At 50.0% G+C, this 15,757-nt stretch overlaps 1 protein-coding gene across 8 annotated transcripts in view; it reads left to right on the forward strand.

Annotated features, from left to right (window-relative positions):
• The first annotated feature begins 2,558 nt into the window (after positions 1–2,558).
• DOCK9 (dedicator of cytokinesis 9) overlaps positions 2,559–15,757 on the forward strand; it is a 305,745-nt gene continuing 292,546 nt past the window's right edge. For 4 of the 8 annotated variants that reach the window (XM_075918762.1, XM_075918765.1, XM_075918764.1 and 1 more), the window contains exon 1: positions 2,559–2,821. In XM_075918762.1, coding sequence (XP_075774877.1) covers positions 2,702–2,821 — 120 coding nt within the window. In that variant the 5' untranslated portion in view covers positions 2,559–2,701. The remainder of the gene's footprint in view (positions 2,822–15,757) is intronic. The other 4 variants (XM_075918766.1, XM_075918768.1, XM_075918767.1 and 1 more) reach the window with 1 other exon arrangement.

Consider the following 15,757-nt stretch of genomic DNA (forward strand, 5'->3'; position numbering starts at 1 on the left):
TGTGGGGGAGCAGGAGTTGTGGCAAGATGCTGGGTGTATAGGGTTGGGAACTTGGGGCTGGACCCTTTCCAGTCCCACAGTCAGTTACCTAGTCCCGGCTCCACACTGCTCTTGTTCATGGCCAAAGGGAGTTATGGCCATGGGTGCACTGCATGCAGGCAATGGCAGTGGCATTTGACCATCCTCCTACCGCTCTCTTGCCTTTTCCTACAGGGACTGCATGTCACAGAAACAGCACCTGCCAGCACTGTGTTCAGCCAGTGCGACGAGGGCTAGCAGGACAGGCTGGGAACCCTGCATGCACCTCTACTTCCAGCTGGCCTGTTTCATGTCATATACATGCCTGCTGCTTCCAGCTGGCCTGGCACAGGGCCAGCACAACAAGATGGAAACTGCACCAGGGGCCCAGCTGGGAGTGTGAATGCTTCCACCTGCAGGAGATTGCACCCAGACTGCGCTGTGCCTGAGAGTCCCAGCTGGGTGCTCAAAGGTCATATCTTATCTGCCCCTGAGCCAGAGTAATGGCAGCCAATAGGAGCTGACAAGTGTAAGATTATTACAAATAGTTTCCATAAACACCTACTGCACAAAGCACAGACTGTACTTTCTTGAGGTCCCATGCCCAACCCTTTTCCCCCTCACCTTTAAAACTCATCATGATCAGAACGTCTGGAAAAATTTGTGTTTGCCTCGAAGGTAAGAAGAAAACTGGCCAGTTTTGTTCAGATATGTGCATGTTAGTGAAATGTTACAATCTTTATCAGGAACAATACAGTAACTCTATTGTTAATGGTTACGTTTCTAAACCAGACTTTGAGAAATCAAGCATGCTCCCCCACAGACAGACTCCGTCAACTAAGGAAAAAACCTTGGAGGACAAGAAAAGATCCAGTTGAAGATGTTTTGCAGCATTCAACGCTTCAGAGAAAAGGAAGGAAAGCAGGACCAGGGAGATGCAAGTCAGAATAGAAGCCACTGTGCGTGCGCTAAAGCTCATGGAAGACTAAAATGAGATGTTAACGTGTCTTATCAAGATGCAGAGTGAACAGAACAAAAAGGCCTCCCTATCAGCACATGCAGAATTCTTTTCACAGCCCCATGACCACACACTCATTTTCACAGTCAGGTAATAGTTTTTTTTTTCCAATGCACTCTTCTCCTCGTCACAGTAGCTGTGACTTTGACAACTGGCCATTAACATCACTGTGAGGTTTTCCAATAACACTAACCACCAAGAATTCACCGTATGTGTGTGACCAGGACTGAAAGATCAATAAAGACAAATGTGATGCAGATTTCCATGAGTTTATTTTGTGTGATGCAATCCACACCAATTGCTTTGGTCCCTGGGGAAGCCTGTAATATCCCTTCATGAGAATGCCTCCTTCAGAAAGGCAGTGTGATGAGGCAGGAAAGCAACCCCAGTATCTAGAAATGTCAGTGCCCCTCATTGTCAAAGTGGTTCCTCAGAGCCTCCCTTATACTGATGGTCACCCTATCGGTTTCTCTGACAGCTCAAGTGTTTGGCTTTTCAAATTGTGTGTCCAGGCACTTGTGCCTCAGTGCTCCACCCATGGGCATGTTACTCTCATACAAATTATGTAAGCAATAGCATACAGATACCACCTTGGGAATATGATACTCGAAAAGGTCCAGCCTGCCATAAAGATACCTCCATTTCCCTTTCAATCTGCCAAATGCACACACAAGAACTATGTGCCATGGACTTAGTCTGTTGTTGAACTGCTACTTACTGATGTCCAGGTACCCTGTGTAAGGCTTCATGAACCAGGGCTGTAAGAGGTAAGCTGTGTCACCTAAAGCATTTCCACATCCCCCACTGTAATTTTCTGGTCTGGAAAAAACGTCCTAACCTGCAGATTTTTATACAGGCAACTGTTCCTGAAGATGAGAGCATCATGCAGCTTTCCAGACCATCCCACTCTTATATCTGTGGAACACCCATATACACCTATATTCTAAAGACTCCTCATTGTTTTTAAATCTTTGCAGTGTAGACATAGCCTGTGTGAAGGCAGGTAACCCAGCAGGTCACAGCTACTCTGTGCCTGGGCACATCCCGTCCCAGAAGGCAGAGCCAGGGGCAGGAATGGGCCCCGCCCCCACTGGCGGGCAGCGGCCAGAAAAGCTGGTGAAACGCTGCCCCTCAAGCGCCGCTTCTCCGCCTTTCCCAGCGATCCCGGGGGCGGGGCGGCAGCGCCGCTGCGGACCCGCCCCGCGCGGGGAGTCGGGGAAAGGTCGCGATGAGCTCAGCACCGAGCGGGACTTTCCGGCGCCCGCTGGCCCCGCCCCAGGGTTGGGCGCGCTGGGGAGGCCGCGGGGCGGGGGAAGAGGAGCCGGGCAGGTAGAGAGGCGCGACCAATCCGACGTGGAACCGGGAGACAGGTGTGGGCGGGGCTGTCCGGGTGGCCCCACCTCCTTCGCCACCTGGGCTGCGCCAATCAGCGGCCGCGGCTGCGCCCTTGCCCCGCCCCCGTGGGGTGAGTCAGTGTTTGGGATGGGAGCGCGGCGCGCGCTGGGAGCATGGGCTGAGCGAGCGAGGGAGGGGCCACCTGAGAGACCGGGGCCGCGCGAGCCGGTGGCGGCTGCTGCGACACTGACTCGCCGCCAACGGCCGGGCCATGGGGGGGCGGGGGGCCGCGGAGTGAGGGGCCGCGAGCCCGGCGAGGCGGCGGCGGCCATGGCCATGTCGCAGGCGCCCCCGGAGACTCGGAAGTTCACGCGGGCGCTCAGCAAGCCGGGCACGGCGGCCGAGCTGCGGCAGAGCGTCTCCGAGGCGGTGCGGGGCTCCGTGCTCGTGGTGAGTGAGAGCCCGGCCGGGCCAGGACCCCCCCCCCCCCCAGCCGGTCCGGCCGCTCCGCTTGGGCGGGTGCGGGGCCTGCGCGGGGCACGGAGCGGACAGTCCCCGTCTCTGCCCGCACAGGGGGCCGGGGCGCGTCCCCGCAAAGGTGAGCGGGAGCCAAGCGCCTCTCCCGGCCGCAGGGAGCCTGCTCCGCCGGGCGGCACCGCGCCTGATGCTCCCCGCGCCCCGTTGACCTGCGGCTCTGGCCCGGGCGGAGGTGTCGGTGCGGCGCGGCGGAGCCCTGGACGCGCTGTGCGAGTGCGGGGCGGGGGCTCAGCGCTGGCAGTCGCCGGGCTGCTCGGGGCGGCTGCAAACTTCCATCCAGTTACAGCGCGTTTCCGCAGCCGGGTGTCTGGCGGGGGAGTAAGTCTGTGCGTGTGTGCGATGGTCTGGGTTGTAGAGAGGTGCGGGCACGTCCTGCGCCTTCCTCCCCACTGGGGATACGTATGCCATGTCAGGCCTCTTCAGCTCTTTCTGAAATCTTTCTAAACCTGGAGTCTGTCTGTTTGAAATATTTTTCCTCTGCCTCTCTATTTAAGATATTGGAGGTGGCTTACAATTTTTTTAAAAAACAATATAAATGTATATTAAAGTTAAGCCCAGATGTATTGGCAATTCGCTTTTACTAAAATAGGGTATTGTGGGGACATAACTATTCTGTGGAATCTGCCTGCAAAGTTAGGCTCTGTTTCTGGCTCTTTCACTGAACCCCCCACTAAGTCATAGTCACTATAAGCATGTCATTCAGACATGTGGAAAATACATATGGCTGAGCAATGCAATTATACCAGCATGAGCCTTGGTGAAACTACTGCTTTTTTTAACAAGAGAGCTTATCTTTTCCACAAAACTATTTCTCCTGATGCTCTTTCAGGAAAGGGCAACAAAAATGATTAGGGGTTTGGAATGGGTCCCATATAATCAGGGCCGGACTAAGGCATGGGTGAGCTGGGCAGCTGCCCAGGGCGCCAACCGATTGGGGATGCCTGATGGCAGCTGTAAGGGATGCCACACGCCCCTTATAGCTGCCATCAGGTGCCGTGCACCCGGCTCCCGCAGCGCCTGCCCTGCGGCGCTGGCCAGCAGTGCCCTTCCCCCCACAGCCGTGGGACCCATCACTGCCTGGTGCATGTGCCAGCAGCAGTGGATGGGCCGGGCTGGGCAGTGCATGTGCCATGCGCCCCGGGGGCGCGCCCCGGGGGCAGGCCTCGGGCTGCGCGCCAGCGGCCGTGGCCAGCCTGCGTATGCGCCATGCGCCCCGGGGGCAGCGCCGCACGCCCGGGGTGCCAAAAGGGCTCTGGCACCAGGGTGCCAAAAGGCCAGCCCTGCATATAATGAGAGATTAAGACTGGAACTTTTCAACTTAGAAAAGAGGAGACTGAGGGAAGATATGATAGGGGTCTATAAAATCATGATTGGTGTGGAAAAAATGAATAAGGGAAAGTTATTTATTTGTTCCTGTAAGAACTAGCAGTCATCAAATGAAATTAATGGGTAGCAGGTTTAAAACAAACGAAAGGAAGTTGCTCATGCAGCGCACAGTCAACCTGTGGAACTCCTTGCCAGGGGATGTTTTGAAGACCAGGACTTTAACAGGGTTAAAAAAAGAACCAGATAACTTCCATGAATTTTTAGGTCCATCAATGCTATTAGCTAGGATGGAGGGAATGGTGTCCTAGCCTCTGTTTGTCAGAGGTTGGAAATGTTTGACAGGAGAGGGATCTCACAATGTTTACCTGTTCTGTTCACTCCCCATTGGCCACTGTTGGAAGACAGGACTCTGGGCTAGATGGGCCTTTGACCTGACCCAGTATGGCTATTCTCATGTTTTTATGAGAATTTCTCCCCTCAGCATTAGTAGGTTCTTCACTAAACACTGCAGTGGCACTGGTGCAACTGTAAGTGTACACAAATCCTATGACTATGTCTACACTGGCATGTTCATTGTTAAAACTTTTGTTGGTTAAGGATATGAAAAATTACTCCCTCCCCTCAAAGGATAGAAGCTTCAATGATGAAAAGCACTGCTGTGGCCAGCACTTCTGTCAGTAAAACTATTCCTACCCTGCCCATAAAGAATGACTATGCAGCTGCACAGCCAGCTTATTGCAAGGTGCGCAGTATAGACCAGGGGTTCCCAAGCTTTTTGACACGGGGACCAGTAAATCCATTCACAAACTTTTGGAGGACTGGTAACATTCATTTGCATATTTGCATATTCATTAATCAAATGTTGAATGTTCAAACAAGTTGTTTCTGGTCCTCCCAAAGCCCCCAGTGCTAGCTTTAGCAAAGCTTTTGATATGGTCACCCACAATATTCTTGCCAGCAAGTTAAGGAATATGGATTGGATAAATGGAGTGTAAGCCAAGCAGAAAGCTGGTTAGACCAGGGTTTCCCAAATTTTACTTTAGTTGGAACCCTTTTTTCCAGTACTGTCTTTTGCAGCCCAAAAATATAAACACATAAAAAACAAACTGAGAAAATACCAGACATATAACCTTTCTGGTATTTTCTCATTAGGTAAGTTGTATTATTACTAGATGTATTATTTTGTAGTTTCAAACTGCCTGGCTGGTAAATGTGCTCAGGCTGCATCAGTGTGTCTACCAGCCAAACAGTTTGCAATTACTCAAGGATGTGTGTGTGTGTTTGGGGTGAGGGGGGGGACACAATAGAATCCCTGGGCCAGACTCACTCGTGCTTTGCTGGGGGGGAGGGGAGAGGCAGTGCCCTGAGATCTGCATATGGCTGGGTCAGTCCCGCTCCCCGCCCCCCGCTGTGCCTCTGGCAAGCCCCACTTCCCCCAACCCCCTCTCGGACAGTCAGTTCTCCCCCACTTCTCCTCCCAGTCTCCCTTGGCCAGCCCCAATGCCCCAGGCAAGCCCTGCTTACCGCACCCACTGCTCCCCTACTCCTCCTCCCGATCTCCCCCGGCCAGCTCTTCTTCTGCTGGCTGCCCTCCCTCCCCAATCTCCCTGGCCTGCCCTGATTCCCCCGTCCAGTGCTGCTTCCAGTGGCCGGCTCTCCCCTCCTCCTCCTCCCAGACCCCCTTACGACCTCCCCTAGCTACGCCTCTTCCGGGAGCTGAAACATCCGGCTGCCGACTCTGCCCAGGCTGGCCGTGGACTTGGGGGACCTGGTGCCACACGGTCACTCTGGGAGCCTGGAACACTCTGGCAGCCATGCTGAGGCCCTGTTTTTTTTTTCCTGCGGCCCGGTACTGGTCTGCGGCCCATAGTTTGGGAAACACTGGTATAGACTATAGCTGTAGGCACGTAATGTATCTGCCTTCTTTTCCTCCAACTTGAAAATGCTTACCTGTCCTTTTAAAGTGTTTCCTTATCTACAAGTGAAAAAGCATAATACAGTAATTCCTCATTTAAGACGTGCCTGCTTAACACATTTTCGTGATAGCACAATTTTTTTAGGAAACGTTTTTTGAATCACAGGACCATCCCTGGAATAGCATGATTTCCTCAGCTGGCCCGTTGCTGGAGGCTGCATGGGGCTTCCCCCACCTCCCTGCAAAGCGGTGAAGGGTTCACTGCTTGCTGCGCTGTTCCCTGTTGACTCCCCGTCGCTGGATGCCTTGCCCCTTGTCCTCCGCCCCCGCTTGCAGGCTGGTGGCTGGGTTTCCCCAGCCGGCCCGTCACTGGCGGCTGTGCGGGGCTTCCCCCGCCTCCCTGCAAAGCACTGGAAGGTTCACCGCTCGCTACACGGTTCCCCGGCGACCCCCCCGCCCCTCACCCCGGATGCAGTGCGGGTCCCGGCAGACTCGTCACCGGGCATACTTCCAACCCAATCCCCATCCCCTCTCTTCCCCATCTCTTCCCCAGAGCCAAACACCTCCCCTTCCTGCTGTAACCCAGTTCCCTTTCTCCCCCAACCGTATGTCCTGGTCCCAACAGACACCACTGCTTGAAACGCAACCCCCACCTTTTCCATTATTTTCAATGGGAAAATTGACCTCGCGTAACATGTTTTCACTTAACGCGATCATTTTCTGAAACACATCTATAGTGTTAAATAAGGAATTACTGTACCAGTCTACTCATTCTACAAATTAACTCATTTTTTGTAATTGCCAGAGTAAAAAAAACTATTGAAAAAGATTTGCAAAGTGCTGAAAATTATTTTTATGGATGGTATAGAAAAAGTAATGGACAACAAAACTGTTTTGTGGACACATTGTTACATAATATAAAGATAGCTCAAAAGGACCAAGTGAACAATATTCAGTGTTTTTATTCATACATCACAACATTTTTGCTTCTTAGCTGAATTGATAGTGACGGCACTTGTGAAACCTCAGTTCAGCCGGCAAATTGAGCTGGAAAGAAAGCAGGAGCCTGGGGGAAGTTGAGAGCCCACAAGACCGACACCTGGACCTGCAGTGTGTTGGTCAGACATATGGACACAATCTTTTTCCTATTACAGTCTCCCTGGCCCAAATCATGCCCCCTCTGAGCCCTTTTCCCACCCTAGGAGGGGATGCACTTGAGCTGTTCACCTGGCTGAGACTGGGTGATGGTACCAGGAAATGCCTTGCTGTGACTTACTGGCAGGGGGTCTGTGGGAGACCTGTGTCCAGCATGCGGTCTGTACCTCATTCCTCCAGCCACAAGAAGCCCAACAGAACTATGTGTTGCATGCACAACCACCGAAAACTGTGTTTTTTTTTTTTTTACAGATTTTATAGACAGGGCCAATTTTATTTTTATTATTATTTTTACTGACTATGTTTGAATTTACTGATGGTTGGCAACCCTGTGTTGAACCCCTTATTAATTGGTCAGCAGTTTCTCCTTTGAGTAGTTGCATTCACTACAATGGGAATACTTGAAGTAATAAGGTATAAGGTAACCGTGTTTGTATTTTTCTGGTGAACGGAAGGGCAGGAAGGTGGCATGGTGCAGAGATACAGATTGGATCTTTATAGTCTAGGCTTCTGCAGTCCAGGAACATCTGTGGTCTAGCATCCCCAATGGGCGCTCAAGCTCAGAAGGGAATGGGAGGAGTGGAGATGTGGGGGTGCTTGGGGAGGACTGTGGAACGCCATGGGGCTGAACTCCTGGCCCCCAACCTTGGGGCTCTGCAGTCTCTCTGCCTCTTTCCCCAAGTGTATCCCTTCCCCCACTTGACCAATGCTGGCTCCTCTGCTGCTGTCAGAAAGGAGCCCTGCAGCTGGTAACAGTAGAAAGGTATGGCATTGACCACCTCTGGTCTGATAGATTTCCTGTTTTAGGACTGGTCAGGTATTGAGGGCGCCAGACCAGGGAGGTATAACCTGGCCAAAGGTCTCTCTAGCCCACTGTCCTGTTTGCTTACAATGGCGAGTGCCAGATGCCCTAGGGGAAAGAATAGAACCGGTAATCCTGATGTGATCCACCTGTTGCCCATTCCCAGCTTCTGGTAAACAGAGGTTAAGGCAGGGATGTGCGAGAATTTTTGCAAGAGGAGTCACCACTCCATGAATTTTTATAAGTTGACACTGGCTGCATATTTCTACTCTATTCATGAAGGAGTTGTGGGGTCTGGGTTTGAGTTTGGGCACAGGGTAGGGATGCTAAATGGTTAACTGGTTATGGTTAACTGGTAAAGGCTGGAGCAGCCCACCATGGACAGGGGTCTGCTTCAGCCCCACGGAGCCCACCACTGGTAGGAGTGCTCCAGCCCAGCTGGAGCAGCTTTTGTCTGTGACCAGCCCAGAGGACAGGGAGGGGGTTCTAGCCTAGGGCAGTGGGTTTGGATGCAAGGGCAGTGGGAGCTGCAGACTCTGACTGGGATGCACTTATCACAGGTGACTCTCCGCTGGTAGCACAGCAGGGCATTCAGAAAGGCTACCTGCTTGCCATGGCCCTGTGCTGCTCCTGAAAGCAGCTGGCAATCATTGCCCTTGCAGCTCCCATTAGCCAGTTTGTGGCCAATGGGAGCTGTGAGGACAGTGCTGTTGGTGGGGGCAGTACATGGAGCCACCTTGCCATTCTGGCAGGGGCATGCAAAGATGTTAACTGGCCACTTCTGGGAGTGGTGGGGAGGCATGGCATGCAGTTTGTCTGAGCTCTCTGCTTTGATGTGGAACTTGTAGTGGCCTAGAGAGAGATGGGAGGACAAACAGAAACATTATATCTGCCAGACCTGGCTAGTGGGCTGTATTTTGCCCATCTCTGGTTTAGATAATACTTTGCCCTGCCATAAGTGCAAGGGAATGGACTAGATGAGTTCTTGAGGTCCCTTCAAGTTACATTAATCTATTATTTTATAGAAAAGTCCCATTGTTATTAATATCTCCTCATATGTAAACTGTTCCATACCCCTAACTATCTTTGCTGCTCTTTTCTGAGTTACTTAATAGATTATTATAATAGAGTGAGAGGTTGTGTGTAACTCTACAGTACAGAGTTTGGCAGACATAATTTACAAATCATATATCCACCAACTTCTATAGATCTGCTGTGTGCTAGTACATTTGGCTGTGTGTTTTGGTGCTATGTGTACCCACCACTAGTGGTTGTGGTGATGAACAATTTGGAGTACCATGGGTAAGTATTCCAGTGAGCTTTGTGTGTGTCTCTGGTGCTGTGCTTTGTGGGAAATTTTACAATAACTTTCACAAGGATTTCTAGTTCAGGTTCCCTCAGTGTCATAATATCCATCCCATATGCTTATTCCATCCCATTATTTTTGCACCATTTTTTAAAACTGACAATATCATGTGACTTTACAGCCTCTGCCATCTCTCAGGCAGAAGTATGGACACAGTAGAGCTCCATCCAGTTCTCATAACTGTTGCTAATGCAGTTTGTTGTAGAAGTGGCAGGTCTGTTGGGCAGTCCCACATTTGCTTCGGTTGTCTGCTATGTCTTTAACACAGTACTGCTACTCATCTTTTTTGTGTCCCAGTATCAGCATCCCCTGCATATAGACGTCTTTCATCTGTTCCCTGACTGTTTTTGCAAAGTGTCTTCTCTCCACGGATAAAGAATAACTGTGATTTATTTCCTGTTGGCAATAGCATGTTTAATAGCTCTCTATGTATGTGAAGCTACCATGGTTGGATGCTCATGAAGATGTGCACTCAGGAAGATGCACTTAAAAGACATGCTGACTTGGTCTACATTGGCAAGATTTTGCGCAAATACTTTTAACGCAAGAGTTCTTGCGTTAAAGTATTTGCGCAAGAGAGCGTCTACACTGGCATGTGCTTTTGTGCAAGAGATGTGCTTTTGCGCAAAAGCATCCGTGGAAGTGTAAAAGCTCTCTTGCGCAAGGAAGCTCCGATGGCCATTTTAGCCATCGGGCTTTCTTGCGCAAGTAATTGATGTTGCCTGTCTACACTGGCCTCTTGCGCAAGAACACTTGCACAAGAGGGCTTATCCCTGAGCGGGAGCATCATAGTTCTTGTGCAAGAAGCACTGATTTCTTACATTAGAACGTCAGTGTTCTTGCGCAAGAACTCGCGGCCATTGTAGACAGGCAGCAAGTTTTTGCGCAGAAGTGACCACTTTTGCACAAAATCTTGCCAATGTAGACACAGCCGTTGTGTATTTAAGGGGAATGGTGCTGTCTTTTGGTTTCTGTGACCTTTGGGCAGTGAAGTTCAAAATTGTAATTGAGTGACCCTAGTCATGTGGGGAGGAGCATGGTGGGACAGCTGCTGGAGGACTGTTGGGATAATGCAGTGTGTACAATTGTACTGAATTGACATACGTAGGCTGATTTGTTTCTCTGCATCCTTCAGGGACGTGGTGCTGTTTAGTTGCTGTTAAAGGGGTGGGGTGGGAGATAAATTTTAAGTGTTAACACATGCACAACTATGTTGAAACAAGTCCACTTAAAATCTTCATAATGTGGACCATGTCTGCAGTGTATGGACATCTCTGAGTCTGTCAGTTTTGTTTGTAAAGTGTTAATGAAGGGACTAGTGAAAAAATTACTTTTTTAAATGGAATTTCTTAACTACGCTCACTTGTTAAACTTGATCTAATGCTTGGTTACCATTGTCTACTAGTAAAGTGTGTGTGTATGTGTGTGTGTGTTTTTTTTTTTTTTTAAGCAACAGGAACATGAAAATTTGGAAAACTGAGCAGTGCATATATTCATTGTGTTGTACATGTTTCATGGTATCTGTAGCTGTCTAGATTTGCAGAACCTTTTCTCTGTCTCACTGATTTGTGAACTGTTTAAGCTGTCCAGAACTTTCTGTAGCTGTGGGTCTACTAAAGAGTCCAGGAGAACTGCCCTGTTGTTGTACTCTTTCACAGGCTTGCTGGCAGTTTAAAGTGCCTGTTAGTACGTTTGCAGTTCAACTGGACAGGCACAAGTTACTGCAAACTTTTCCATCACAATGGCTGTCTCACAGGAGCATTGTGTGTTCCATGTCCCTCAAAGTTCTAGTTAGATACAGGAAAACAATGGGACTCATACAGGGATCTGCCCACTTGACGCAAGCCACAGATGTACAAGTCTGTATGCAGATGCTAAGGAGAAGGTAGCCCAACACATTAAAGTATTGATGGAATTTGGTTGAAAAATATATTATATATTTGAGAGAACGACGAAGAGTCCTGTGGCACCTTATAGACTAACTGAAGTGTAGGAGCATAAGCTTTCGTGGGCAAAGACCCACTTCGTCAGATGCATGTGACGCAGATGCAGAGTGGGTCTTTGCCCACGAAAGCTTCTGCTCCTACACTTCAGTTAGTCTATAAGGTGCCACAGGACTCTTCGTCGCTTTTGCAGATTCAGACTAACACGGCTACCCCTCTGATATTTGAGAGAGTTTTTGTGTCCATCTGTGAGTTAAGAGCTTGGACCACAAAATTTGGTATGCAGCTTCCTCTCATCATAACTTAAAAGCAAGGTCAGGAGTTGGTTGTGCCAGGAAAATCGGATATGCCTGGAATGGGATGTTTCACATAAAATTGAAAGGAAGAAGTCTGGTGGCAGGGACAGCTATACTCCAGATGACCACAGGGGGGCAGCAAGCAAGTGTGCTCCCAACAGCCCAAGAGAGCAGCAAAGCAGCTGCTGCCTGGACAATGTAGCCCCTTAGCACCCTGTACCCTGACTCCTGCACCTTCCACCCCCAAACCTCCCACACCTCCAAATCTCTGCTCATTCCTGTATCCCTCAGCACCCTGTACTGAAGGACCTGAACAACACAGGGTAAATCTCTGGTACATAATGGTTTCATTTTGGGCCTATTAGAAGGACTGATGCAATCCTTGTATCCTATCAGTATAATCTCTTCCTGGAACTAAAACACAATGGAGCTGTTACATGTATCCCCACCTTTAATTGGTTAACTGGTTAAACATTGTATTTAACTGGTTAACAAATTAAACATGAATTTACATTCCTATCATGGGCGTGCACAGCACATTTAATTAGGGTGTGCACCCAAATAATTTTTTAAAAAAGTACTCTGACCCCCATTAGCCACACCACGCCCCTTACTCCCATTGGCCACACCTCTGGAGGTAACATTCTTGGGGCAAGATGGACACATGACCAGAAGTAAGAGGTGTCATGTGATCTCCTGCTAAAGACTTTTTCCACCATACTTCTACCAATAGACCCCCACCAAACCCCCCTAATGCAACTATCCTGCATTTGCATTAACCCAATGTGTGTGACACTAACTTGGGGGCGGAGAGGCTTGGGGAAGTGTTCCCTCTAAGAGTTTCCTCCCATGAGCAGAATGAATTTTGTGTTGTGCACCGGTATTGAGTTCATGTGGCTTGTTTGGATGTGCCACTGTAGCACCCAAGTTATTAATAAATATCTTATAAACCTCTACCTTTTCCCTCTGCTGCCATGTCTCCCCTTGCTCCATCAGCTCTCCTGGTGCTGGCTGCCCCCCAACCCCTCACCCTCCTTTGCTGTCCTGACTTGGACTCCTGCCCTTAGCCCTCCTGACACCTGCCCCCCTCTACCAGCCCTTCTCTCTCCCCTGTGCCCACTCCTCCAGTAGCCCCACTCTGATCATGTGAGCTACTACCCTCCTCATCCCCTCTCCTAACACCTCCCTCTACACACCTGCCCTGCCTCTCTCCTGTGGTGCTGGTCCCTCCCCTGCAGGGGTCTGCCCTTCTGCTTCACCCCCAGAATCTCCTGGCATCTGCACCTTCCTTTACCCCTGCACCTTCCTGCTGCCTTCCCTGTCCCTCACTGCCCCTGCCCCCCTTTTCCCTGATGCCCACCCCCTCACCACCCTCTCCCATTTCCCTCATGCCCCCATGCCCTAACACGTCTTGCTTCATCCCTGCCTTCCTCATGCCCACCCCTTTTCAAGCCTTCTCCAGGCACCTTCCCCTCCTCGCTCTAACCCCCAATGCCCTTACCCTCTTTTCTCCCAGCATCACCCTGTCCCCCCCTTCCACTGACACTGCCTCTCCTACTTTTTTCCTTATTGTCTCCACTTAGCCTCCTGTCATTTGTCTCTCCTCTACCCTGTCACTTGGTGCCTTCCCCTTTCTTCTCCTGACCTACCCCCTTCCCCTCAGCACAAGCCCCTTCCTCTCCCACCACTGCCCTCTATTTTTCCCCCTTCCCTTCCCCTCCCCTCCCTTCCCTTCCCTTACCTTCAGCTAAGCCGGCTTCTGCCTTCCAGTTTGCGGGGCTGGAGTCAGAGCCGGCCTTAGCTACAGGCCGGCTGGGCCCTAGTCCAGGGCGCCTCACTTTAAGGGACGCCGTGCCATGCAGTGTTGCCGGTTCGGGCAGGGTTGAGTATGAGGCTGGGGCCCTGGGCACAGAAGGGGTGCCGCGCGGTGCTGCTGGGATGGGGCCGGGGATGGGGCCGAGGATAGGGCTCTGGGTGCAGAAGGGGCGCTGTGTGGTGCTGCAGGGATGGGCGGGGATGGGGCCAGAGCCCCAGGCTCAGAAGGGATGCTGTGTGGTGCTGCCGGGCCGGGTGGGGGCGCCCCTGGGTGCAGAAGGGGCTCCGCCAGACCGGGCGGGGCCTAGGGCGCAAAAATGGCTCAGGCCAGCGTCTGTGGTCGGGCCCTAGCTGCTTCTGTCGTGCACGCGCTCTCTCTGCCCCAAAGTGCCCTGTAGATGGCCACAGGGAAAGTGAGGGGCTGTGGCTCCCTGTCTCAAACCCCCCTCCTCCTCCAGCAGCCGCTAGCTGGCCCGAGATATTAGAGTGTGCCTGGGCACACCCCGTGCGCACGCCTATGCCTATCATATAGTGTGAATGTTGCAAATGTGTACGTCAGGGTTCCCAATCACAGAATGATTAAATACTGGCTCCGATCCTGGGTTAAGGACTTTTCTGTCTTAAAGGTGGTAACTTCTAAAATCAGGCAACACCTATTTTGAAGTGATACTATTTTTTTCTAAATTGGTTCATTTTTAGAGTGAGTACTTAAACTTTGTGTTTTGAAACTTGTAACATTTGAGGGGCTTTTTAATCTTGAAAGTTTTGTAAGGGTTTCTTCAGTAGTGGAGTGCCTACAGAGGGAAATGTGAAATGGATTATAAAAATGATCTCTCAAATTCACAAAGTAAGGAAACTGAAGAACTTTTTTCCCCCCTTCACTGGGGGAATCTTGTGTGTTTGTAATTGATCAAAATGTGACTGGATGACTAATTACATTTTTAAAAAATGAAGACTTTTTTCCCCTTCAACCAAACATGGTTTTATGTAAGGTAGTTTGAACTGAATTAGTGTAACTGTTTGGCCTGTGTGGATAAGCGCCTATGTTTTTCCAGGAAAGAGGGAATGTGACTCTTGACCTGAAAGCAGATGGAATCAGGAAACATGTAATGAGCTAAGCACTTGCTCAAAGATGCTGCAGTGATGCTGGCTTCACTTGGAGCATGGAATGACTTTTAAACCCTGAAATGTGAGACTTGCTTACAGCTTCTGTGTTTGTCTCATTGTTTTAGATATTGCTTAGTTCTTGGCACTAGGTTCTATAGTGGATAGACATAAGGGCGAGAGAAAGGGGTCTCAAGCTGATTCTTATTCCAGAGCATCAGTTGCAGGCCTTGCCCAAACGATAAACAAGGTGAGAATTTAAGTCCACACTCCGCCTATCGGCTCTTGCCTTTTCCTGTGCCCTTCTTCAGAGCTGTTGCTGCAGAGGAGGTGGCATTTCTTGAGGAATGCAAGGTATACTTGTTTGAATGTTTGGCTAGGGCTGAGGGCTCTGTCACCATTGACTAATGAGATGAAGGGCAAGCTTCCACTTGGAGGATGAAAATTTCAAGAGTTGATTTCCCTGCAAAGTACTCAACTTCGGAAGCTTAAGATAAGACTACACATAAGCGGAACTGACTTAAATGGGGCCTGCGTGTTGTTAATAAAATGCAATATTTACCCGATTTTGACCCATATGACAGCATTTTAGGGTGAATCTACACTGCAGGGCTTAACTCAAAACAAGCTATACAAATTGAGCTACATCGGTTGTGTATCTTATTTAGAAATAGGGAGTGTCTACTCAGCACTTTGAATTAGAGTACTCTTCCTCTAACTTCCCTTACTCCTTGTACAATAAGGGTTACAGGAGTTGGAGTAAGAAATCATCCAGGTTGGCAGTATTTTGACACTTTTTTGAAATAACTGCCTGATGTGTGGACGTGGACTAAATTATTTCGAAATCGTGCTAGTTATTTCCAAATAGTGTTGCAGCATAGATATACCCTTAATGAGCAATGACAGTCCAGGAATTTAACTACTAAAATGCATATCAACAGAAGACCATTATGCTGACTCTCCATTGTGGAGCGTGTTCCCAGTGGAGGCCATGTTCAAAGGTTCCCATCTGCGGGCCGTGTGTTGAGCTCCGTGTAAAGCCAAACTGCACCGGGGGCTGCAAACAGATGGGCTGCATGTTCAGTAGCCCTGGCTTAAGGTATGGTTTCAGATTGCATCTGTTTTGC

Source organism: Pelodiscus sinensis, chromosome 1, assembly GCF_049634645.1.
Source record: "Pelodiscus sinensis isolate JC-2024 chromosome 1, ASM4963464v1, whole genome shotgun sequence".
Classification (NCBI taxonomy): domain Eukaryota; kingdom Metazoa; phylum Chordata; order Testudines; family Trionychidae; genus Pelodiscus; species Pelodiscus sinensis.